This window comes from Plutella xylostella, chromosome 22 (assembly GCF_932276165.1).
Source record: "Plutella xylostella chromosome 22, ilPluXylo3.1, whole genome shotgun sequence".
Taxonomy (NCBI): Eukaryota; Metazoa; Arthropoda; class Insecta; order Lepidoptera; family Plutellidae; genus Plutella; species Plutella xylostella.
Genome location: NC_064002.1, coordinates 7,836,685 through 7,864,651, shown reverse-complemented (window position 1 = coordinate 7,864,651; position 27,967 = coordinate 7,836,685). Strand labels below are relative to the sequence as shown.

The following is a 27,967-nucleotide window of genomic DNA, read 5'->3' as shown; positions in this document are numbered from 1 at the left end:
AACATATTAATTTTAGTGGTAGCTTAACACACTCATAAATGATAGGGAATACAAAATACAAATTGGTAGAAATGTTAACAGATGAAGAAACTATGAGAAGCAAATTTAAATTCTTTTGTCTATTCATAACTTCAACGATAAAATTTCAGGACGGACGGCTTTTGTTCCAGCCACTACTGGCTTTCATCCAGTCAACACGTTGAGAGTTGATCTGACTTAATCCAATTCATGAACTTGCTTTTAATTCTATGTTGGCGTTCAAGTAACAGCTTGGCCATCCCTATGGAAATTCAGATTGAAATACGTACTGCGTGATAATAAATGCTACTCAGAAGACCTAGCGTGATAAATGTTTTGCGTCGAGCTAATTCACATCGCACGGCTTCGAGAACGAGTGCGACGGAAACGCTAGGCCTTCTGATCTTAGTAAGGTGGGTACTGACCAACGTTACAGACTGTAATGTAACATTCCCAGCGAGCATGTAACGCAACGCTGTGTTCTAACATCGGCTCGTTGCTCGCTGGTTTCCCCGTAAACACTATGACTGCATGAATGCTCGCTATGTAACATGTTACATTACACCTCGTAACGTTGGTCACTACCCACCTGTAAAATGTACGGTGTACAACTCTACATGTACAACTCACGTGTAACATCGCGTGTAACCACGCACGAGCCCGCCGCGCAACCACGCGCAACAAGCAATGCAACAGACATCACGGAGTCTCGGCACAAAGCGGTGCGGACATTACACGCATTTTGAGTAGGATCCACCTCGGACACGGCCCCTTGTCATTCCCTCCGACCGATGTATTGGACACACGTAGGCGGTCCATTCATATCAAAGGTTTAATATTATCCGCCGAAATGGATGCCCGCTGAAACGGTCTTTATTATTATTCACCCCAAATAGAAACATCTCTTATTAGATTTACTACTGAAAATTTATTTGGAAATTTCTCGGTAAATTGAGAGCTGTAGATGGACGTTCTTACATATTTAATTGGTAATGGATGGTCGAGGAAGGCCGGAGGCAGAGAATGGGGCTTCTTGGTAGAGCCATATGTAAAGTAATTAACATCGTGTATCATGGCTTGTTATTTTCGTAGCCGTCAATGTTCCTTGAACATGATTATTTATTTCAAATCAAACACTAATATAGCACAACGTCTCCTTGCCATCACACATTTTATTTTAAGCAGTGACTCTCTCACAATGGCACTACACTACCGAGTTTGTTTCAGCAAATTCGTAGCTTTTGGTAGTCCTGAAACAGTATTCAGTTAAATACGAAGTTTTTTGTTCGTGTTGAAGCCTGAATGTAGTTATTTGTAACTGTGAATGCCGAAGTAGATTACTCTAAAAGCTACAGTTGGAGTTTTCTAATGAACGGCTCCTTTATGACTGAACAGAACTTTGCTTTCGAACTTTGTGTTAAGCTGAGTTTTGAGTTCATCTATTTTATTCTGTTACAATACAAGCATAACAATTCTTTAATTAATAAGTAGTTACATTAATACAGGTTTCGTGGACCAATATTGAAAATAAAAAAGGTGAATCTTTTTTATTCATTATAGGGGAACTTTATTACAAAAAGAGTTGTTAAAAGCTAAACTTTCACGAAACTCAAAACAAACAACTAATTAATAAACTCAACCTCAAAACTTTTATTTCTTGTAAAAAAGGGTCAGGCACCCAATTCTTTGGAAAAAAAACTTTACAATAGGAAAGGTCGTATTTCTGAATGGGAACATTTTGACATCATCGGGAAGCATGGGGCAACAAACTATCTACCTATATTCCTATAGTACCAGTAGCTATTACGAGTACATTGTGTTGTAGGTACTTAATTCCCACTTTTACCTGGTTTTTATGTTAGTTCCAACGTACCTATTAGAAGCAGAGATAAAGTAGGTAACATCCGAGAGCAAAAGGAAAAGCCACTGTATAGTCCAATTAAAAAGTGCTTTAGGTGGTCTCCACGGACCTATTCATTTTTAACCACTCACAATGACGTAAAATAAATACATAAGTACATGTATTATGCTCACGACTGTAAAGATGGCTCAGGGGTTCCTTGATTCCGTTCTTCTCCTAAGACAAAGAGACGCTAATCCGAATGGAGAGTAGTTTGTAAAAAATTACGTTTATCAGTTTTTTTATATATAGGTACGTTGAATAAAAACATTTCACTTTGACTTTGGCTGTAATGCCTGAAGAGGTACTCAGAGGTGACTCGCAAGCGAGCCACCCGCTTTTCGTTTGTATGTGTATGGCCTAAAAACAGACTCAATAACAGCGTAAATCTCTCCCCAGTGCACCAACCAGCTCCGTCGCTACGAGTCCCTCTGCGCGCAGTCCCGGGCCGTCTCCAGCACCGCAGACCTGGCACACCTGGCCCGCACCATCCTGACCGCGCAGCCGGCGAACAAGCCCCCACGACGGGCCTTCCTGCCGCCCTACCCACCCGAGCCTGACGACCCGCCTATGGATGTGCCTGCTGTGAGTATACATGTGGCTCTGTTGCGTTATGGTATCCTGGTACCGGTAGATGGGGTGACAACCTCGCGAAAGGTGGCTGGTAATGATTGAAAGCGGAATACTAATGGCACATGGATAAGCCTGCTGTGAGTATAGATGTGGCTCTTTACCGGCCTTACTTGAGGCCTATCTCTGTTCTGACAGCAATTTCAAAAGTTCTGGAAAAAATTATAAATAGCAGACTCATCGGATTTCTCGACAAGTATGATATACTGTCAAACTCCCAATATGGCTTTCGACAGGGCAGATCTACTCATGATGCAATAAAGGATCTAACGTCATTAATTATAGAACAATTAGACAAGGGGAAAAAGTGCCTTACAGTTTTCTTAGACTTAAAAAAGGCCTTCGATACTGTGTCTATACCTACTCTACTACGAAAATTAGAACGAATTGGTATCAGAAGCACACCTCTAGAGCTAATGAAGGATTATCTTTGTAATCGACGGCAAAAAACAAAAGTAGGAGATTATATTAGTGAAGATCAATATGTGACCTACGGAGTCCCGCAGGGAAGTGTCCTAGGACCTACACTATTCCTAATATATATAAATGACTTATGTAACTATAAAATCAAGCAAGGTCACATATTCTCATATGCTGATGACACAGCTGTGGTGTTTACGGGAGAGTCCTGGGATTATGTACATAAGGTAGCAGAGGCTGGCTTGTCAAAAGTTAATACCTGGCTAAAGCAGAACCTTTTAACATTAAACACCTCAAAAACTAATTACATATGCTTCGGTATATATAATAGCTCACAACCTAAAATGTCTAACCTTAGAATACACGACTGTAATTGTTTGGGTAATAACTACTGTGACTGTCCATCTATCGAAAAAGTTGCCTTTACTAAATACCTCGGTGTTATAATAGATCAAAGACTATCCTGGCACCAACATCTTGAGTTAACAACCAGTAGAATAAGAAAACTTATTTACACGTTTAAAAACTTAAGACACGTCGCTGAACGATATCTTCTAAATCAAATCTATTTAGCACTGGGGCAATCCATTTTAACATACTGTATTTACATTTGGGGAGGCGCTACAAAGGTAAAATTCCTTGAATTAGAACGAGCTCAGAGATCCTTACTAAAAGTCATGTACTTTAAACCCTATAGATTTCCTACGCAAGACCTATACCATAATTCAAAATTACTGACTGTGAGAAAGATATACATACTAAACTTACTGATGCAAAAACATAAATCATTGATATACAATCCCACAAGCAAAAGAAGGAATGACATAGTTGCTTCCTGTAGTGTTAAAACACCATTTGCTATGCATCAATACAAAAAACAATCCGTTTATATATATAACAAAGTAAACAAAGTACTTAACATCTACCCTATGCTATTATACGAAATGAAGAAGAAAGTCACCGAGTGGTTATTAACGTTAAATTATGAAGAAGTGGAGGAGCTGTTCAAAGTTATTGAATGAATTTTTAACAACTATTACCTTGTAGTAGTTGTAGGTAGACGTTTGAATATTGATGTAATCTATATATACATGTATGTATTTATATATTGACGTTACTATATATAATATACTTATCTCCATTTATAATTTTTTTCTATACATATATATATATTTATATTATTATTTACATACCAAATATGAGTCTCGTAGCTGTAAAGCTGGCTAGTAGCTAAAGTTTTATTTAATTTAGTATAATCTAAAAATGTTAAATTAGGTTTTATAAATGAGTTCCTAGATTGCCTGTAACTTACCTGTAAACATGTAACCTGACCTAACCTTATAATAACCATATTTTAAACCACTTTTCTATTGCGCATATATATATGACATTACAGAATGCTTTAAATTTTCCAAACATCTTCTATATGCCGATGACAAAAAAGTATTTTTCAAGGTTTCTAATGAACTTGATTGCTCGTTGATTCAGTCTGATCTGGATAGATTGTCCACATATTATAAAAACAACAACATAACGGTCAATATCTCTAAGTGCGAATGTATAAGCTTTACACGTAAACGGAATCCTATTCAGTACTCTTATAATTTCAACAACACACCAATAAAGAGGGTTGATGTTGTAAGAGACCTGGGTGTTTTGCTTGACAGTAAACTACTGTTTGATCAGCACATCGACGCTATCGCTGTTAAAGCTTTCAAAAATCTGGGCTTCGTACTGCGTACATGCCAACCGTTCAGTAATCCTCACACTATTAAAATAGTATATTACGCGTATGTGCGAAGCTTACTTGAATATGCGTGCCCCGTTTGGTCACCCCAGTACATAATTTATAAAAACAGACTTGAGCACATTCAACGGGTCTTTGTTAATCATTTGAATTACCGCTTCAGGAAATCTGTAAAATCTTACAACGACGGATGTAGACAAAATGGGCTACTAACTCTAAATCAACGACGTACAGTTATCGACATGAGTCTGCTGTATGACATAGTTCGCAACGTGGTGGACAGCCCCGACCTGGTGCGTCGTGTGGCATACTGCACGCCGCGCCGCCGCACCCGACACACGCCTCTGTTCCAGGTCCCGTCTTGCTCCACTAACTACGCGGCCAACTCTGTGCTGACTAGGTTAACTCGAACGTACAACAAACTGTTTGCTAATATAGACATTTTCAACTGTTCCAAAACTACTTTCAAAAGTCTAATAATTAAATTGCTTTCTGAGGAAGATGAGTATGTGTGAGAATTTTGTCGGAGCTGAGATGTCCTATTACAATTATTATTGTGTATATATGTATCAGTATTTATGTATTTCTACATATATGTACTTCATATTTATGTATAGATATATTTATGAATATTTGTATAACCCACATCAAATTGATTCATTTTCTAATTACGCCAAACAATCGCTTTATTATTCTTATCTCAATAGTTTTACACGTACTTACTTACTTCTATAACAAATAAGCTCTAAGTTACCTATGTTTAATATGTATCATGATATTGGGTCGCTTATTAATTATTAATTTAACATACAGTTATGTACAATTACGTACATGCTTAATAAATCTTTTCGATTACTTTGCTCATCTTAATCTTAATTTAACTTAAATTTTCAGTTTGATTAATTATGTGCGGTCTTTGGCAATAGCTTATGGTGTGGCGTGTTACCTTGTTACAATGTGAACTATTCACCTATAAATTTATAGTAATCAGCTTCTGTTTATGACGTAAGTTGTGATGTAATTGTGACGGGGTGCTAAGCTGATGGTATGCTGATGCTTGTGCTTGAGTCTGCACTTATTTTTTTTTTTTTAATTTTTATTTTTTGTTTGTATTTTTTTATTTTGTGTTAAAAGAAACAGCTGTATCTGACCTAAATGTATACTACAGTTTAAAATGTAAATCCTATTAGTGGCCTTATTATAACTAGCTATAAACATATTTATAAAAACTTGTAACGCTGTTGGATTTAAATAAATAAATAAATAAATAAATAAAGTTTCTAATTAATGAAAGTTTGTAAATTACTTTTTTTCTTTATTTTATATCTTCTTTATCTTTATAGTCTAAATTTGAATGTAAATAACTACATAGTTTAAAACTATCGTAAACTATTTAAAATGTACTTAGTATATGGAAGAGCGGGGTATCCTGGCACAGGTACTTTATACTTAAAAGGATGCCCCATCAACTATTGTAACTAGTATGTAAGTTTACGAAATAAAATATTTTGAATTTTGAATTTTGAACTTGAAGCTCTGTTACTTTATGGTATCCTGGTACCAGTTATGGATTCGTGGCTCTGACTATGAAAGGTAGTAGATGCTCTTTGTTGTTAAAATACGTAATTGCTCCTGGAACTTGGATGCCTCCATGTATCTACATATAAACAGTATATAGGGTTTTAATTTCCAAAAGCCATAAGATTAAAAAAAAATTGTTCAGAATGAGTAGCTTTTGTAACATCATGTAGGTATACCTACTTATGCGTGAAACTGCAACTAATTACCAATGAAACACGGTTATCACAGATAATATTTACATTGATTATACCCTGAACCTAAACCTAATATAATTAGATAAGTATTCAATTAGGTAATGTAGACGCTATCTATAGCTGCTAAATGTCACATTATGTCCAGGTTTTTAACCTGCTAGACGTTCCGGTATACAACATCATTCTTACCCCTATTACTTCCATGTTCTTACCACAAACTAAGCGTATACGTACTCACTGCCAAATGTCAGCATCTGAAGGAATCTAATGGTTAACGAAGCGAGATTTGCCTCCTCAGGCGTAGAATGCCTCGGCTAACAAGCGCAATCGCGAGCATCCTGTATAAACATCCACTTATAGAAAGTTACGTTGCAAATCGTAATTTATTTGTTTTCAATTCTGAAATTCAAAAATGTTTTGAAGATTATGCAGAGCCGAATAGGTACCTACTACCCAATATGTTAATATGCCTATCAATGACTATAGGTAGATTACTACGCTACCTTTTATTTATGAACCTCATTCATAATTCTGAAACAATCCCAAAATTAATATTGAATATTTGATAGAGAAGTCGACTGTTGCTCGCTCCGTTATATTACAGAACAACTTTTTACTTAACCATTCCCGGGGGTCCGACAAATAAAGTTTATCGTAAGTAAAGGTTCGGCCCTGGAGGTATACCTTTCATAAATCGCAAACTTTGTTCAACAGTGTAACTAAACTATGGGAGTGAGTACAAATTTTGGTATGTTTACTTTGCCACTATTGTGCTCGTATTCGTATGCATACGAGGTTAAACTCATACATGAGGGCTTTGTTAATTAAAAACAAATTTACCTACCCAAGCGAATGAATATTGTTTAATGGCTATATCGTAGAATAGTTTTTTTGCTTGACTCCCAGCAGACGTAGCATGAAAGGTGTGTTAAATAAATTTTAACCTCAATTACCCGTCGTTTACTCTGCTGCTGCCGCTCTGCTGACGTAGATAAAAGGTGGAACGCGCATTAAAAGAGTTTATCGACGTCGATAACGAACTCGTGTAGCGGCTGCTGACCACATTCCAAATCAGGAAATCGACACGAAAGCATAAAGTTAACAATAAAGAATAGCTATTGCAACTTTATGCCACGTTTATTTGTAGGGGTTAAATTTGTATGTACCTACTCTTACAGTCAGCAAAAGAGAAAAGTATGTTATATTGTTTGCTTGTATGGATAAAATTATATTATTCATCTATCGTCCACCCACGAGTCATGGGGTGTCATACATATCTGTTTTACGGTCTGTACAATGTACACAGCTACCTAAACTTGTTAAGCAAACGGGGAGTGCAAATCAACAAGTGACTTTACGTGAACTTGTAGACCAACTTCGCTGAGAGTATGTTCTGAAACTAAGTTTAACAGAATCTGGCTTACTCGGTTTCCTAATGAGATTAATTGTAATAATAATTAAGGTAAAGGCTACTTACTTGAACGGATTTCTGGATTTCAAAACGAAAATATGATTCAGGTATAAACTATAAAGCCCGCAAGATCCGCGTCGCCTCAGAATGTTTTCCCGTGGGAGTTCCGAGATAAAAGTAGCCTATGTGTTACACCAGAGTGTCAGCTTGCTGCATACATATTATGCATAGAAGCCGTTTGTGAAAGAGTAAAAAATATCCACTTCAGTACTTTTGCATTTATAATAATAGTAGGATCAGAATCTCTGTTAAATTAACCTTATTGTTTTCCCAAGTAGTTAATCCATTTCAATTTCATAAACGCACAATTGATTGAATTTTAATCAATCGGAAACGTTCTCAGGTACCTATCAGCTTCCAACAGATATTATCCTAATCCCTTTTACTCGTCAAATTAAATTACCCGATACACCGTTGGAAAATTCAATTTAGTTTGAACCCTTTCATAGGATTCGAGCATGCCTTCCATAAAGCTTCAATTACTTACCAATAGGCAATAGGGCTCAATAGGCTGTCTGCATCTATATACCTGCCCTTACCACCTATTCATGTAGGGTTTTATTTCGATCGTAAAATATACTGTGGGTTTCATATTTAATGCTCTTTCAGTCGAGACCATAATTTTGGTTACGCAAAAAAAATGTAAAGCCTTAACTTTTTTTACCTGACACGATGAAGGAAAGTTTGGGCCAAAGAAAGCTGACCCCTCATAGAGTGACAATGCTATCTGAGGTTATCTTTCTTTAACCAGGACTTTACAAGGCGTTAAACAGATGTTCATCATCATCATCATCAAAACCCATCACGTCCCCACAGCAACCGGGACCCACCGAATCACGGAAGCGACAGAAAACAACCACTTGAAATCGGTCACCCATCCAATAGGATCAGTTACGATCAATGAAGTTAGCTCGACTACGGACGCTTCATACGACTATTTGACCTCCTAAGACAGTGGTTCACCGTATGCTTACCCCACAGGAGAGCATGCCGCCGGTGCTGCGAGGCGAGATGCTGCTGGACCGCATGGGAGGCGCCCAGGCCAGGATGAGCTACGAACAGCTTCGCACTGACGCGCAAGACCTGGAGATGCAGATCAAACAGTTCCAGGTACCGTACCACTATCGACACGTTAGGAATTAATAATCTATAAGCAATGCTCACTTGTCAAACGTCTTTCAGATCCAATATGAGTTAAGTATACGCAAGGACTTTGTATTATCAGATTTGACAAGAAAGCGACGCTGCTTAACGATTGTTCGGTCGCATGGTGGCAGTAACCCGCCTATACAAAAAGAACATAAGGTAGGCTAGGTCATTATACAGAAGTTATGTTATTAGGACGCATGTTCTAAGAAAACATATTTGCTCAGGCACTTTTGGAAAAATACTTAACAAAAAAATATAAAGGATAGCTTCCGTTAATTATTTTTTTACGACCGAATGGCGTAGTGGTTAGTGACCTGACTACTGAGCCGATGGTCCCGGGTTCGATTCCCGGCTGGGCTGGGCTCCCGACTGTAAAATGGCGATAGGCCCGCCCCCTATTACATTGGGACTAACATAACACTCTGGCGAAAGGTGGGTGCAGCAATGCACCTCTGCCTACCCCGCAAGGGAGTACATTAGTAAAAGACGTGAGTGCGTGTTTTTTTTTTTTTTTTTTTATTGGCGACGCTAGATAGCGCCTGAAACGCAGTTATAGCGTTTACACTAAAACAGTACCTAACTAAATAAATGCTAAGTCCTTATACTAGTCGTCAGTCAAGGCAAGGCTAATAACTTATACTTACTTACCTAATACTTAACACTAAGTAACTACTATGTACTCAGCAAAAGTTCGCTGTATCTACTCAATGAACATATATAAGATAGGTTATGTCATATACCTATTTACTTACGGAATTGTTATTTTTAAATTATTTATTAGATACACTTTCATGGCTATTAGGTACCTACGTAGGTGCGTTCAAACTTTCTCGTCACAAATCAAAGCTACCAGACTAATGCTACCTTTGCAAACATGATGGCAAAATTCTGAATTTAATATTATCCTTCATCAAAATGTAGGTAGCAGAATTGCGGTACACCGTCAAAGGTATTGGATCGAAATGACACAGGGTTTTCGCTTTAGAGCAGCAAGGCGAATATTACGTAGAAAATTTTGCTGAAATTGCGTAGGTACTTATCGCTTTTTAAATCTCTACATAACTTAAGCAGATATGAGACTCACTAGGGGCCTACAAGACAAGTTTTTAAAAAATAAAAACAAAGAGTTTAGTTACTTTCGGCGAGTTACTAAAAAAACGTTATTAAACAGACATAAAGTGGAATACAACAATTCTGTAAAACATAACCTCAATCAAATACTTAAATGAAATTAATTGAAGCGATTTAACTAATAAATAATGACCTGTTTAATTTGGCGATCATAATAAATAATCCATAGGTAACTACGTGATAATTTAAAAGGCTCAAGGCAAATTTACCTTTACCTACCTACACCTACCTACATTCGATTCCTACGAAAGACTAGTCGCTAAAAGCACAATTCGAGGTAACCTTTGTTGTATATACAATATACATTTTTAACGTTTGGTGTGAGGGTCTTGGGCTATATCGTTTGATATTTTGCTGTGAGATCATTAAATTGATTGCCACTGCTACAAATTGGGCAAATCTGAATGCCAGGCGCGTATCAAAGAAGCAGGGTCGAACAATTGAAATTCAAATTCTCCTAATGAACTGGAAAATTTTGGAAGGTTCCTATCTAATTTTAACCTACCTAATAAAACAATAAATTACATGTATCTACTTTGGCGGTGAATATAGGGAATACCTACGGATTTGGGAGGGATTATAGTATTGGGTGGACCAAGAACCTGCTACCTAGTAATATAAATTATGTTGAATGTGTTAAGTTACAATCAAACCTCATTTGTTTAAAAAATCACCTTGTATACTTTTATTTTACAGCTACCAACAACATTAAAAGTAAGTTTCTTTGCAGGACGGGCTCGACTCACTGGCGCGTATCCAGACCAGAAGCCTGGAGGGCAACCTCTACAACAAAGTCAACGAAATACAGGTAAAAACATTCATTTTCAACTAACAAATGGGTTAAAAGTATGGCGAGGAAAATAGGAATAAAAATCTGCTTTTCTAAACCATTCTGCTATTGTCTTTCTATATAGGAGAGTTCAACTGCATTTTTTGAATTTTTTTCATATTTTTGAACGAGTTTATAATGTTTTTGCTTCTGGCTACACTGAGCATTTCAGCCAGCCAGCCAGCCAACAGGAATCACAAAAAAAACTTTGAAAGTGATTTAAGTGATATCGTCGTTCACCTTCCACACCTTACTTCTGTTTAATATAAATTATAATAATAAAATATGGTTTTCTTAGCAACGCTAATGGGCAATTTACGTAGCTAAACCTTTTGTTGATATTTTTGAAAGATATGACAGATCAAAGTATCTTTTTTTCTTTATCATCTAGGTAGGTTGGCTTGGTAAATTTTGGTAAGCAACGTAAATATTTCCACAAATTCTGCCACATTATTATTTATTATTAGCCAGAAATTGTGGGTGTTAACAACCGTGCCGCCTTCATCATTAAAAATGTACGCTTCGTTAATAAACTTACCAGTGGAAATTGGGAAACTCAAAACGTTTACTGTAAAAACTCTTCGTTTATTTGCCAATAAAAATATAAAGTACCTATCTAACTACCTAGTTAACATCCCATCTAGGCACAGTATAATTATTTTTATAAGTACATTAATTTCATACATCATTAATTTTGTACCACAGGAGGACATTTCGCTGAAGAAATACGACTACAGGGCGACTCAACTACATCTTGCCTCTGTCAGAGCGCAGGTAAGTCCCTTTGAACCTACACTTTATATCCCTAAGTACTCTAATAGGTTATAGTAAAGTACTCCATTAGGTAATCTACGAGTAAATGGTAAATACCAACCTACTTAATGAAAAGGTTTTTCATAATCTTTTATTTTTAGAGAGCTTGGTAGTTGGTACACTTGATGTCACCCTAGTAAGATCAAAATAATATAATACCTATCAATCTTATCATCTATTTTTAAGCGCTACCTTAACTAATTTATAAAGAGAAAATAATGGTTCGAGATACTTTCTACTTCAAGCAATTCGCGATTTTTGCGACACTTCGCGGGGTAAAGGGGAAGCTGGGCATACACGAGCCTAGGAAGTCACAATGCCCGAGCGCTTATTTCGTTGTTCGAACAAAACGAAACAGATGGCGCTGTTTCAACATTTCATAGAAGTGACTCGATAAAGCATCATGTAACCGGTGCAGTAATCTAATTCTGCAGACAGTGGCGCGCTTCCCGGGCAACTATTATATTTTCTTGTGTATAAGGGACATTGTGTATGTGAACTTACTTAGGATCATAGTCTTTGTAGGTAATTAGTTTCTGTGAATAAACTTGGATAAATTTATTAGAAAAGTAGTAAAAAATACTGAGAAGCAACTAAATACATCAAAGGTAAGTCTTGACAACATTCTTAAATATTTTACCTAGTATGTTTTGTAATTTAAATTCCAAGTTGCATGTAGATTTTCAAGCACAATAACTATACTTAGAGGTACTTTCACCCTTAATTTCCCGCGAACTACATTTCCCCTCCCACGGACCAAAAGTAGGTACCTAGCATGTGTAACCCACCTTAAATATAAAGTACTCTTTGTATGTATCTATACATAGCAATCCTTCTAGTGATACTAAAAAAGACAAACACTTTTTTAAATACTTATTAGTTTTTATGGAAGTACAGATGTACTTATCATCTTTATGATCATCAGCGACCTCATGCCAATAGCTGAACACAGGCCTCTTGCTAGAAAACTGAGTATTCGATGATCCAGATCCAGCCACAAAGTTCGCATTACAGTTTATCACTCAATCACCATTCCTTTTTTGAAAATGCGAAGCGGGCCATAAACAACTCCGTTGCCATGGATATTACAGCGCATGTCAGTATGCGTAGCGAGCACTGGCTGAAGTGCGCTGTAACAAAATCGATTGCTTCAAAATTTACCGCCACAATAAAACAAAGATAACAGAACCGTATAAGCCTGGAGAATGAAACACTAAATATTTTTTACTTATTTAGCTTATACAGTAGTGACATAAAAAAAATATGGGCACGATGCTTTACTTTCCTACATATACTTTTATATATAAAGTTACATACGTATTTAATCATGCTCTTTGTAGGTAAATAATTAAAAGCTTTTCTTGCAAAGACAAAATCTTATATAAAATAATAAATTTAACCTGTTGTACCTAGGTACTGTGCAAATAAATATCAATGGAGTCTCGGTGTCCAATGACAAGTGCCGCAGTGCGCACAGCCTCCCATCCCACTCCATCTCAACTGTTCATCTCTCTCGTAGCCAACCTTACCTGTCAGATTTGTCCGCAATCAACCTTTGCGTTTCTACGTAAACTAGAATTCTATTATTTCGAGTGAAATTCTCCCATATATTATCTTATCTCCCATATAGGTAGCTATTTGTGATTGTGGGTGTGTGCTTTTGTTCTGTAACCACGGATAACAAACGAAAAATTAAGTTCCGTGCCAAAATGGGTTGGATAACCATGAAGAATCATATGGTGAGTGTTGACTTTTGCTTTTATTGTGTAGGTTTTCTTTAAAGGTATTGTTTTTGATATTTTCAATTATAAAAAAAACTATAAAAAGAACGACGACGAGTATCTTACATTTTTGTTATAGCATTTTCTATCGTGCAGCTGAAGTAATGTTATCAAACATTAATTGTAAGTGATTGATCTCTTGTCGTATTTTAACAAAAGTAACTATTGAATTATTATCATAAATAAGTATATTATAGGTAATTATTATAACAATTAAATAAAAAAACTGATATTATAGTAAATTTTAATTATTATAAAATAAAAAACAAAGGTGGATACATTTTTATTGTATAACCCTTAATCAAATGGATGATTTTTTTTTATATAAATGTAAACCATGTATGGTTTTTAGGTAAGTTGGGTCAGTAGATTACGAAAAAAATGTTTTAAATTTTTTTTAGTGGGGGGAAAGGGGGATTTTGCTATGGGAAATAATTTCCCACTATTCGTGATTGCTAAGCAAAATAATATCAAGTGGGAAACTATTTCCCACTATCCGGTACAAATCACAAATTTTAATTAATATTTACTACAATTTCTATACAAGCTAGTTGCCGCTACTTTGCTTGTTTTTTTATAAATATTTTTTTGTTTTAGAAAAAAAACTATAAAATGATACAATAGTATTAAGAACAATATTTTAATAAGGAAATATGCAGTCGTTAAGTTGTTTGAGGTAACTATCGGAAGGAGAATTAATACTGTTGACATAGCATGAGTCGTCTTCCGAATCTGTGTCTGATAAATCAGAAATTTCAGCTATGTTTTCGACAGTCTCTTCTAAATTCTTCGTAGTAAGCAATATTACGTTTCTTTTTAATAATTGTTTCAAAATGCTGCAAATAAATAAGAAGAATCTGGAGTAATAAACCGCTTATACTTATCAAAAACCATACATATTAGTTCGTTCAATAAAGTAACATTATATTTTATGTATAGATAAATTTAGTATATTTTTACTGCACGAACAAACAGTGGGAAATAATTTCCCACTTATTTGAACCTACGAAAAAGCAAGAAACACCAGTTTTACCGTGCCAATCACCATAAAATCCATTTGTAAAACAAGTTAAGTTTACAATAGTATTGTGGTTAGGTACTTAGCAGATTTTTTTCTCCAAAAATTTTGAAATATCGTCACAAGAACCGGTTTTTGACACAGAAAAATTGAAATCGTGATTTTGACATTGACGTACGATGACAGCTTGCGGTTTTTTTAAAAGTTTTGGCATTAATAAAATTTAAAACTTAATCAAGATTATTTTGTTTCTAATGTTGATATTGATCAGAGTAACCAGTAAAAAAATAAAAATATTTTTTTCGATTCAGACCAAGTGGGAAATAATTTCCCTATATTTGATTAAGGGATAAAACGAGTGGTAACAAAAGTCCGGCCAACGAAGGATGACGAACAAAAATGTATGGGTTGCGTACCCACCGACCAATAACATATTCAGAAGCTTTTCATGACCATCATTGTTATTATGGGGGACAGTCTCAATTCGTTGTAAGGAAAATTATATGAATTGGCCTAGTGTTGTATGACGATTTCGGGTGAAAACATTTGTTTATGGATATAATACATTGATCGCATGTTAGAAAATTAATTTAAGAAATAAGTTATTTCTAGTTAATCAATAATGAAGTACATAATTTAATAATTTATTATTATTATTTATTCCCCACAGCTAATTGAGTTTTTCGCCCATAATAACGATGATGGTCATGAAAAGAGCTTTCGAACGACATACGTCTGGTCGTTATTGGTCGGTGGCTACATTCCGCCCGTCATCCTCTTCAGATATTATCATAGTTAGGTATAACGTAGCTTTTGCTCGCAAAATATAGTGTTGGTGTTCTATCGCACCAAGTCGAGCAAAAAAGCGGCACGGCCGTACCAATTCAGGCCATTTTCAACCCCCTGTAACTTCGTTGTGGATAAAACTAGAAGACTGAATTTTCAATAACCATGCAGGCATTGTAAAGACACGGTAGGATATTTAAAATTTCATTAAATTTGAAACAGTAGTTTAAGAATTATAACGGGTCAAAGTTTCTTAATTTTGTCACTGACTCACTCACTCACCGAACATAAAAATTCTAAGGCACATGCACACGCATCTCAATCTTAAAAATCTTTAATGTTTTATATAAATATATTGACTTGGTCATCGCACTAAATAATTTAATTAACACGTGTTTCCATGCGATGGCCGAGTCAATCAATATATTTACATAAAACATTAAAGATTTTTAAGATTGAGATGCGTGCGTGGATAAGACTTGGTATTACATGGATCTCACAACTTTTTACCGTAGAACAACTGAGTTACTTGGTTTTTTTGACAAGTATTGTTTTTGATGGGATTATAATAACAGGGCCGATTTTTCAATGCCCAGATAGACAGACAGATAGCGTTTATTCGACAGATAGCGAAATATTCAATTTTTCAACCGTCAGATAGAACTTATTCGTCCAATAACTCAGTTACCTGGAGAATAAATCTATCTGCTGCTTGGGCCGCCAGATAGTGCTTATTCGATTGATAGTTTGACATTGTTTGACATTTGAGGTTATTAAGAAAATACTTTTTTGTGTTTATACTTATACCAATTCTAAACTATACGAGCGCAGAGAATAATCGTCATTTTCAATGGATATTTTCGATGATATTGATGATATGGCGATCGAAGAAGAGGCAGTAATGAACGAAATATATTAATCCATTTGAAAGGAAAGTCACAGTCGTCAAAACGAGGCCTGATCATTATAGTATGGGGGATGCAAAAGAATTTCATCGCCGAAAGGCACCAGACTAGAAACATTATGTTGATTTATTTTCAATCATTAATTTTATAAAACAGGAATGTAGTAGCACTTCCTTCATAAAAAATATTAAGGTACATAATATAGTTTTTCATTTTACGATAAGTAGGTAACCTATGCTATACATAAGTATCTAAGACATCCATCCGTCTAGGCGGGATGATCTTCAATGTCCAGTATTGGACTGCTATAGGCTGAGGAGAAAAGAGAGAAACCATCCAGTACTTGATAATAAAACATAGGTGTTATAATTATTTCTTTCAGTTTTTATTTGTTAATTCTAAATTAAGGATATGTTGAATGGTAATGTTGGAGCAAATGCCTAACACCTTTTCTTCTACATCGATAAATGGAGGTGCATTTGAGGGCCCACCTCCAGTTTTGTACATCTCCTGCCTTTGCAGGGAAGACTTCTTCTTCATTGTTTTTTGATGCCCTCGTACTTTAACTAAAGGGTCATGGAAAACCATGAGCGGACACTTGTGGTTATACCACTGGAGTTAAAAGAAAACGCAATTTTCTTCCATGCAGTCTCCTTATCTTTATTCGTTGCAGCATCGGCCTTTTTATTTTCTATGACATGTTTTAATTTATCTACCAAACTCACTACACACTACACAGTAACTTCAGCATTATTAAAATTCTCTAAACGCTCTCTTTTTTGTGAAACCATTCTGATTCAAAAATAACAAATTTAAATACCAAAATCAAAACAACCAAACCAAACAGTCAGTGAGGCTTGTGGCCATGTGGCTTGATTGCTCTTTGCTTGACAGTGATAGTTGACACTGAAAATTGAAATAGTAGTCTGTCCTGCTTTAGCACTAGTGTCTGCATATACTTGTTTCATCTCTCCTGAGTTCAAATAGAAAAATCGGTAAGATAGTTATCTATGGAATAAATCACAATTGAAAAATGGTTTAGCAACTACCAGGCCGATAAACAGCCAAATAAAATTATTCGTTAGATAGTTATTTGACCTTTTATCCTGGCATTGAAAAACCGGCCCTAAGACTAGGTATAACTATTATGGTAACTATTAGTTAGTGAAAAGTCACGTGACCATATAAAAAAACCTTTCTTCGTTCACTTTCAAAAGTTGTGAAACATAAGTTGATTATTTGCTTCCTCTTGGTTTTCTATAAGTACTTAGGTACTGTTTAGCAACAAAACCCGTAAAATTTTGATTGTTTTATGAAAACATTTTAAAATTTGTCATAAATACTTAAGTACCTAAGTATACTTACCTACTTATGACGGTTGGCCGATTTTTTTCCCCGGGATCGATCCATCCTTTTAAACACCATTTCGATTTGGCAAATAATGCACCAAACACATCGGTAAGGTAGCCCTACGTGAAAGTAAGACAAAGAGCCATTTCCCAACTGACCCCTGTAACTCCTGTTCCCCTACCTACTGCTGGACCTACTGACTGAAATTTTGGTCTCATCTATGATATTGTCACCTATGTAATGTTTATGTACCACGAGTACCACGACCAGTGGAGATTGTATTTTTTTTATAAACTGTTAACTACATACTACATACCTACATCTAATAACTAAATGTGATCAAAACGAGTCCAAAACGTAACTTGTTAAAAAAGTTCAAAATATAGGTAGGTACCTACTTAATAAGTTTTGGCCATCGAAGTAGAAAAAACGTTTTTTTTTCTACATCTCTACTTCGATGGTTTTGGTAAGTATATTAATTTACTTAGATACCTACGTGATATTCATTCCCTAGTGAGCCCAGGCAAACAGAAGAAATGGCAAACCAAACCGTGTGTACCTTAAAAAATATTTTTAATATTAAATTTCTTGAACGCTCCCATATATTTCCCGCGCGTTCCGTACAGAGAGCGCCACAAGTCGCAGATATTCTGTGAATCACAACAAATGTCAAAAGCGTGAATGCGCTGGGACCTGGGTTGCGTTGATTTTTCCATTTGTTTTTGTGTTAATTTGGTGCTTCAAGAATATGTTATGAACTGTTAATGCATTAAGTATTTTCACGATTAAAAAGGTAAGTTTATAACATTGTTTTTCACTGATTATGTAATAATTTTAGACTGTTCTATTTTATGATGACGAAACATTATTACCCGAGTGCTGTTGGATGTTTTAAAGCTAAATTTGATTCGCACACGTCTATACTTAGCTTTGAAAAATAAAACTACCGAGTTAGCATTAGTTTTTTGACTATTTTCATATCTAAAAAGGGCCCTACTGTTTGAACTGTTTGAAAAATATAACCTTAAATTTATTTTGGGAAACAATAGCTACTCTTTATAAAATCATTATAATATTAATATTGGAGTTCGTAGATATCCCGCAAAATATCTGTTTCTTATTTGTTACATTCCCAATAATATTATTTTGTGTTTTCGCGTCGTTTATCATAGTAAATAAAATGGCGGGAAATCATGATGTTTTGTTTATTAGATTAATTTAGATAACTACAATTATTAATTATTTAATTTTAACATTTTCAGGTGCTGCTTATTATTCATAAACCTATATTACGAGAATCTACCTTAAAAAATGTCAAAAAAAACAAGTTACCAATCTGATGAAGATAATATTCGTTATAAATTAAACACTCAGTACTTTAATAATGCTCGTAAAAGCAACTCAAAATCACCCCCTCAAGATGCAAAGAAAAAGCAGAAACCTAAGAGTGATGATGACCACAATATTCGATACAAATTACCTGATGCTCGAGTAAATATTAACCGATTAGATTTAAAGCCTAAATCAAAGCCTAAAATCAAAGTTAACTTTTGGAGCAATAAACAATCAGTGCCTCGATTACACAAGGAAAAAGAAAAGAAGTCAAACAGGAGGCATACTGTCGGAAGCACCACTGGTCTTCAAGCAAGCGATCTCAAACCAAAGCACTCTGTTGTGAAAGTGCGCAAAAGAGTGTCGTTCTTGCCCACTCCAATATTCTCTGACAATCATGTACCCATGGTGACGGTCCCGGACGACTTGACTATAAACCTGAATGAGGAAGAAGCCAATGAACTGAGAGAAGATTTAAATTCAGTTTGTGTAACTAACGGTGCTGAAACAAGTCCTAGTCCTCGAGGACCAAGATCAAACCCTCAGTTAAGTCCGAGAGGGACAAAGCGACGGCACAGCCCTGACGACTGCCGGCATCACAACAATGAAACAGAACTGGAGTTTTTCTCAAAGTATGTTGTACAAAAGTTGAGAAAAATGGAAACAAATCAGAGGATTTATTCTGAGAATATAATTAACACAGCCTTAATGCTTGGTCAGCTTGGAAAACTGAACGGAAAATCTAGAATAGCTGAGTAAGATGGTAGGTAGTATATATTAATAATAATACCTATTACATGTATATGTTATGTAATTAGAGTGTAACATTGTAAAACATAGACCCAATGTTAATTTATTGAAAAATTATGGAAGCTATAGGCAATGTACTAGGGGCTGATTTCACCATTTTACACGATGAATTATCTATTTATTTGAGATTTTTCTATGTGGCTAAAATTCACTCTCATTTAACTGTATTTTGAATTAAAGTGATTTTAAGCTTATTACATACTTGAAAGGTAACAAATATCACTTTATGTTGCTTCTCTGAAGATTAATAAATTATGTCCTACTACTATTTCAAGCTAGTAAATGGTAATAAATATTCTCTAAAAGCATGTTACACACATACATTTGGAATATTTATTTTCCTATCATAGATGGATGGACCAAACATTTTAAATAAGAGTTTTGCTCTGAGTTTTGTATTAGTATCCGCTTATATTTTATGATTTTCATTGTTACATTATTGGTACCTCAGTTTACAAAGCCATTTACAGATGACCTCTTTGATCCGCGAATACTAACATGGGGCCACATGCAGATCAACCGAACCTTATCTATGTAAATACTCCTACCTACCTATCATTTTGATCAAACCACGACATTAGCTTGACAATACTAACTTTGCAAAAGTTAAAGACTGATTGAATTAATGATTATTTTTTACCTTGAACTGGTAGCCCCAAATTCTGAAAAGAGTGAGGCATAATACATCAGTGTCAAAAATGAAGAATAAAGGTCTTCGCACATTATAACAACTCACCGGCGAAAAAAATGACATTTTGTGTACGATGCGTAGGCCACTCGTTGTACACTAATTTATAATCATTTTTGAAATTAAACCTTGAAGATATGACACAGGGCTTAAATATAAATGTCTAGCATAGAGTCGAGTCGCCGGTGAGTTGTTATAATGTACGAAGACCTTAAATGGTTACCATATTATACTTTTTTGTGTTGTCACTTGCTTGGTTATAATATTTCAAAGTAAGAGTTAGAATGATCATATCAGCATGCTGCCTCTCTTATCGTCGAAAATGAAATCTTCATAAAATCTTCATTTTTATTCACATTTTACTATCTGTTTATGGGACTACTGTGATAATTGCAAGAACAGTTGGTTAAATGTAATATTGCTTTCACTTTCACACCTTTGATAGTATAAATGTATAACTCATAAATATCTAGACCCGCATACGCACACATTTTTGATCTAAAGAAAACATAACACAATCTATTTTTTATACTTAGATTAACCGTATTCGGCATATTAGGAAATAAAATAATAAATTATTCATTAAGTTTTTGTAATGAAATTTTATACAATGAAAAGGTTTTAGTGGCATAGCTACTAACATGTTATGAAGTTCCACTAGGAACTTTTTCATTGCTAGCGAATGTATATTTATATTTTTGCTTTGCTAATTATGTAATACCGACTGGTATATGATGTGTTTGGTTGGATTGTTAATTACATTTCGGACTGTTGTAAGATTCAACTTAGGTACGTATGGTTGGGCTATGTCTAAGGGTAGACCAAATTAATAGACGGCTGATAATACCGTATTTCAACATAGGTACTATGCAACGCCCCTAAAGAAAACTCGTGAAACAAACGATACACATTTCTTATAGATACTTATTTATACTAAGAATGCTGAGGAATAATGAAGCCTGCCTGTGATTTAATTCAGCAGTCTCAGCTGCACGGGTCAGTTATCGACGTAGATAAACTATAACTATATCGTGGTTCACCATAAAGACGGCTCTATGATTGGCGGAACGAGTTTATCGAAAACGTCGTCGATAACGGACCCGTGCCGCGGAGCCTGAACAATCAATGATTGCTACATTTAACATAATATTTGTGTAAGTACTTTCATATCTTTTGTGTAAAAAAAAGCACAAATCGTAACTTTTGTTTTCAAATTTTGACTCTGCTGCTGTGCATAATAAAATCTTTAAATGTAGGAGTCTTTAAGCGTCAGCGCACACCGAACTGCAAAATGCTCGCGCATGGTCGAGCAAACTTTAGAACGCATACTCGAACATTTACTAGAAAGCTCGAGCATCAAGTTGGGACGTGTATTCAATTTTGAAATGTATGGAATTATCATAAGATTAATTTTTCAATGATTTCACAATATGCTCTGCTCTGCTCTGCTCTGCTCTTGGTGTGCGCTGAGCCTAAATGGTATGGATTGTTATTGTATATTTATATTATATATTGCATAGTTATATTTATTGGAGGTGACCAATGAATTCTATGTCGAGTAAATGTTTCGCATGAATAAAAGTTTACTTATATTTATCGATTTTTATTTACTAATTTTATGCTTACTTATAAGTACCTATTTTAATTAAGTATCCTAGAAACTAGGTAGATACGGTATGTACTCACCGTGAAAATAACTTTATAGATGGTATCATACAATTGTCGTAATTTTCCAACGTTAAAATTCTAAATTCAACTTTAGTACTTTTGTAAAAAATACTCTTCATTCCTACCTATTTCTAGGATGTAGTTAGGATATCTATGTAATTTTCTCTTCATCAGACGAATTTATTAGTAACAAATGTAAATATAAATACGAAGGTAAGTGTACCTAACTAAGTACTTAACATCTCGAAGGTACAAAAAGGTTGGACATAAATTAGCTCTCTCAGCACAGCACGCATAGTATATTCGGTAAATATTTTATATCTACGTGCTTACTAATACTAATACCTCCCTAAAATTCGTGAGCTACGAAAATTGTCGCCACGAAAAGTGTTGGATTAACTAGGCTTTCACGATAGCCTTTCATGTTCATCGGCTGAGTAATCTAGATCGTTAGCTAAGTAATTCGGGGCTGGAATCAAAGTTGGTGTGTTTGCAAGCGGTTGCCAAGCGACGGTGGACCGGCTCCCGGCTACATCCGGCGGCGGCTCCGCTCAGTCAGTCACGCGCCGCCTCCCCGAGCGCAGGCCGCACGTGCCCAATCAACCCTGCAACTTTCAACCCCAACCTTCAAACTTCACTTCACGTTTCATTTCATTATCAATCCGTCTGCGCTGCCGACAACATCGAGAGTGCACGGTTTTTCAACTTGTTTTTCCAAGTTAATCAAGTTTTGTTTACAAACTGAATTACCGCGTAAATTCAGTGCTTCCCGTCGTCGCGGAAATTGAATGCGATTTTAATTTTCGCTGCAACTCGCGTCGGCCGTGACCATGGATATAGTGCACCGGCTGCATTACCTGGTTCTCTCCCAGAAGTCGGATCTGATGACGATGGAGAGAGAGCAGCGAATGCGGGTGCGCCGGCAGTCCAGTCTCCCAGAGTACAGCAGAGCCAGCAAGAGCCGTCAGAGGCTGGAACAAGCCTATTTTAACGATGTGAGTGTTTTATTTCGGTTAAACATGAAGCGCATCTTAGAAGGCTATCTCCAAAGAAGGTGGATTCGTTTTCGAGTTTTTGTTAGGCTGCTGGCCACATTTCCAAAACCACCTATATCAGAATAGGTATACCTAGGTATTAACGAAATAGAATTAAGCTTTATCTTTTAAGATGATGCCTGACTAAGTACTATTAAAATGTTTAACCCTTTTAATTTTCAATCTGTCTACGCCAAGTCCTAGGAAACTATTATCTACCTACCTAGTTGGCATCTGAAAAAACACAAAGCCACGACTCTGATATGAATCTACATAACAGACCTTCCCTTAGCAATTCAGAAGATAAGTCAGTCACTGTTTCGGTCAGTCATACCGATAAGCTTTACTTTCCAGTTTTATTTCAGCTTGGCACGACATTCGCTCTATCTTGGGCAGTTAAAATATTCCGCAGTTTACGAATGTGTACGGCGGCGTCCGCTATAAATCTGCAGTTTCTTGCCTGGTTAAATGTTTAGGTCTCTCTGTAAGTTCTTGTAGTAGTCTTCAAGAAACATTGTTTTGTACCAGTCGTGTAATGTTAGGTACCTAACGGACCCAACGGTTCAAGTTTGTCTAATTCGTTTCTAACTAAACGCTCCACTTGAATTGAGTAAGTAGGTACCTATATAAAAAAGTGTAAGTACCTACCTACTCATATTTGTAATAATCATTGTGAAGCTGGTACCATATCTGATGTTCACCTAGATAATTCATGCAGTACCCAGCCAGATACATAATCTTAGAACAAAATTTGATCAGATTGACGAGCTGAGCTTCTCAATTTCGGCGCCTACCACTTTTGCGACATCCTGCCTGTATAGATAGTCTAGCTTGAGGCTGAAAAGACACTCAAACAATCTTTTAATTAGTAGTGCAGTGCCTAGTCAAAGCTCCAGATTTAAGGGTTGGCACTTGTCTTCGACACTGTGACACAGCCTTGGGGTGAGGTCTCATAGTTAGCCTTTCAATTCATGAAGGCGCCAGTCTTTTTGGCTTTCTTCCATAGCCTATATCAGCATATTTCAGTGAGGTCTAAATTAGATCATAGTTTTCTAAATAACTTGGAAACTTATTACGCACCTAGGTACCACAGACTGAAAATCATCCCCTAATTCACTACCAAGATTTACATACCCATGCTGAAGTAACTAATAACACAAACCCACATAGAAATAAGTATAATTAAAGGATCACACAAATGCTAGTAAGTGCATTAGTATATTATGTACTTATATAGGTAAATTAGCTTAGTTACTTAGCTAGATGCTTACTAGGTGTTTTAACTTTAAAATGTATTCTAAGAAGGGCATTTATATGATGATACCAAAAGGATAAAAGTTAGGAAAACTGAGCAAAGTTGTGAAGGGGCCAGTGTAACGAAAGACATGTAAATGACTGAATTTGCATCACACAGTTACGGAGCCTTTATAGGGAAAAGAGTTCACCCTCCTAGCAGGCACCTGCCTACAGCTAGTTTTGGGGATCCGTTGCCAAAGGGAGCCAATGGGGCTAAGAGCCTGTTTCACAATGTCTGGATAATGGCTATCTGTGGGATAAACGACATGCTGTCACTGTCTAAAACATAATTACAGAGACTGGTTGCATGTATTTTATCCCACAGGTAACCGCATCTATCCAGTTATTTGAAAACAGGCCCTAAATGGTGAAATCAGGTAGCAAATGGGTGTCAATGCATTATTCTGCATCTCATGCTGCTACAGACCCTACCATCTTCTTTTACCTACATAAAGTTTAAGTTATAAATAATAATCTATATTCTATGGTGTGTGCCACAGTGCCACTCTCATAACTACTTGTTAACTAGGTAGGTACTTACTTACTTACCTACTTAGTTTTGTCTGTCTCAAAACATGCTGTAAAATTAAAAAAAATCATTCACATGTTATAATACTCAAGGATTTAAGAGAAGACTCTAATAAATGGCAAAATTATTAAAAATTCAAACATGTCGAAAAATGCGCAAGCCGCGCTTCGCGGTTGGCGCGGTATACAGTTTTACCACCCATTCGAACAGTATTCCATGTACAGTACAAGCCGGCCTGCGCAGCCAAAACTATGGTGATACTTACGCGTGTGGTAGGCCCTTTACCAACCACACGCACGGTATTCCGTAGTAACCCGGCCTGCGCAGGCAAAACTGTGGTGATACTTACGCGTGTAGGAGGCCCTTTAATCAGAACAAAGTCATTAACTACATCGGACAAATTGTCGTGGATGAATGAAATGTAGGTATAAAATGAAACAGCAGCAGAGGATGAGGCCCCTGGAGGCCCAGGGATCCAATAAGCACGTGCTTTTCTTTTTTTGCTTATACGTTAATCCGCCACTGCTTCTTCCTATTTCTCTGACTTTTTCTTATTCGCCGGTCTTTCTTTCGATTCTTCCGGAATTCTTGATCTAAGTATGCCACCCAGTAACGGCTGCACCGCTGCAGGCGTGCGATTAGGGGACAGTGAAAGGTGGAAGACCCAGAGAGATTGACATAGGTAAAATTAAATTTTACAAAAGAGTTGCATTCTATTTTAATCTAAATAAGGCATTGTGAAAGTCTTGTGTCGTCTCATTCGCACTTGTCCGGTTTCTTTACATTATAACTATTTTCTGTTGTCTGTAAACCTTTTCTTGAAAGTCTATTGTAGAAGCATGGATGGAAGGATTATACCAACTCTTTGAAAGGATTACTTACCCGCTTACAGAGATAAAGGTACCTACCTACCACGTAGGCACACTGACAGCTGTTCTATCCACGTATCTTTCCTTACAGACCCAAGAACTCCTTCAGGACTTACTTTAACGATATGTTTAAATAAGTAGGTATTTGTGCATTTATCCAAATTAGCATGAAATACAGGGCGAATGTGGCCGGATGGAAAGAGGTAAGGGGCGAATGTGGCTGGATTTGTAGTTTCCCAGAATCAAAATTATTTTAAGTAAGTACCTACTTAGGTACTTCTTACATTAGGTAACCTATTCAGTTATGAAATGCTATCCATGAAAAGAATCTAATAAAAAAGAGTTTTCACTATTGTGAAAAGTTAAACGAACTTACTTACCTGAAGTTAATGGTTTCCTATTTGAAAACTTTACGGAATTTAGAAAGAAAAACTTTATTTGACTCTCTTAATTTGGTAACAGTCCTATAAGAAACCATATAAAATGTTGTTTTTATTTTACAATTCATTAAATTACTAGGTACTTACTTAAATACTTACCTATTATTCAAACTTGTACTACACAAGTACACATAGACTTAGTATATACTACGCTAGTATATACTTCGCTAGTATGTACTACGCTAGTATATACTACGCTTGTATATACTAAGTCTATGCAAGTACACACACGGGCAATGTAAAGGTTCCACTCAGAAAAGCACCAAATTACTCCTAAACGGAAAAAAGCTGGCTTAAAAACGCCTTCTGCAACATTGAAGTACATTTACAGAGCATCAGGATATTACCAAATAAAAACTATAATATTTTGTTAAAAATTAAATTAAATCTTTGAAAAAATAGGGGTCGTTTGGTGTCGGTATTTGTGAGTGGAACTTTTTCATTGCCCGTGATTGTAGTTACCTACTTAGGTAGGTACACTTAAACTAATGTTGCGAAAGCCATACCAAATAACTTCATACTAAGTACTCATACAATTAAAGGCAACGTACATATTTACCTCTTAGTTATATGATAAAGAAAAAAAATATTATTATTATACCTATAATTATGTAAGTAAGTAATACAAGCAAGATTTTTGTGTTGTATCCTACTACAGTATGTTGCAGTTTCAGCTACCCATAATATTTTTTGCCTTTCTACCCTTGAAAAACGATTTAATCTCAGTAAAGAAGTATTTTCAATCCGATAATATTAAGAGAAAAGTTCTTAAAAGGCGCTCCGAAACTAACCACAACATTCTTAACTACTTACAAGCAGGTAAAACTTTGAACTAAGCTTTAGATTGCGGGTCAGGTACAGTATTGCACAATATGCCTACCTACATTGTACGAGTAGATAAGTACCTATGCTACGTACTAGGTAGCTTATGAAAAACCTGAATCAATATTTTATCTAGCTAAAATGAGCAATATACTTTGATAGAAATTTTACAGCCTTAGCAAGTAGGTATTCAATATACACACTCGTATGTCTGAGAATATTATTGATTTTGTCTATTGAATCAGGTACCTTGTAGAAAGTTATATTTAAGTACCTAAATTATGTTTTACCTACAAAAAAATTGCATTATTTTATACTTAATTTAACAGTGCAATTAACGATTATTAAACTTTTCCATAACCTAAGTAAGTATATATCTGCCCAGACATCTTATAAAATAAAAGTATACTTCAATTCACTTTATTATCTACCTACATGAAATTTAAAGAAACTCAAGATGAAATTCCTGATAGGTACTCATACTAGGTACTTAGAAAAATAATGATAGAGTAACTTTGTGTATCGTGTTGTTGAATTTTATTGAATTTTCTGTAGCCATTACAGTCATCTCTATGGCAACGATGGATAGGGAAAATCTTCAGAGCGTAAACAACTACAGCACAATACCTACTCAATAAGCGTGAGGAGTTATTTTCCTAAGCACAAACAACATCAATCGCACACAATAGAGTTGATTATAAAAAATGCAAACTTTATTTTTCTTGTCCCTATGTTTTCATTAATATTATGAAATCA

General features: G+C 35.7%; 2 protein-coding genes across 4 annotated transcripts in view; both read left to right on the top strand.

The window, feature by feature from the left end:
* LOC105391174 overlaps window positions 1-27,967 on the top strand; it is a 138,917-nt gene that overhangs the window by 92,335 nt on the left and 18,615 nt on the right. For all 3 annotated transcript variants that reach the window (XM_048629229.1, XM_048629227.1, XM_048629228.1), the window contains exons 8-11: window positions 2,318-2,503; window positions 8,943-9,071; window positions 10,972-11,049; window positions 11,776-11,844. In XM_048629229.1, the coding sequence (XP_048485186.1) occupies window positions 2,318-2,503; window positions 8,943-9,071; window positions 10,972-11,049; window positions 11,776-11,844 (462 nt within the window). The remainder of the gene's footprint in view (window positions 1-2,317; window positions 2,504-8,942; window positions 9,072-10,971; window positions 11,050-11,775; window positions 11,845-27,967) is intronic.
* LOC105391164 lies at window positions 18,363-20,601 on the top strand. Its single transcript, XM_011562597.3, has 2 exons — window positions 18,363-18,516; window positions 18,986-20,601. The coding sequence occupies exon 2, from the start codon at window positions 19,035-19,037 to the stop codon at window positions 19,812-19,814; it is 780 nt and encodes a 259-aa protein (XP_011560899.3). The 5' UTR covers window positions 18,363-18,516; window positions 18,986-19,034; the 3' UTR covers window positions 19,815-20,601.

Excerpts from the sequence above, each read along its gene's own strand:
- LOC105391164 (XM_011562597.3), top strand. The coding sequence starts at position 19,035 with ATGTCAAAAAAAACAAGTTACCAATCTGATGAAGATAATATTCGTTAT.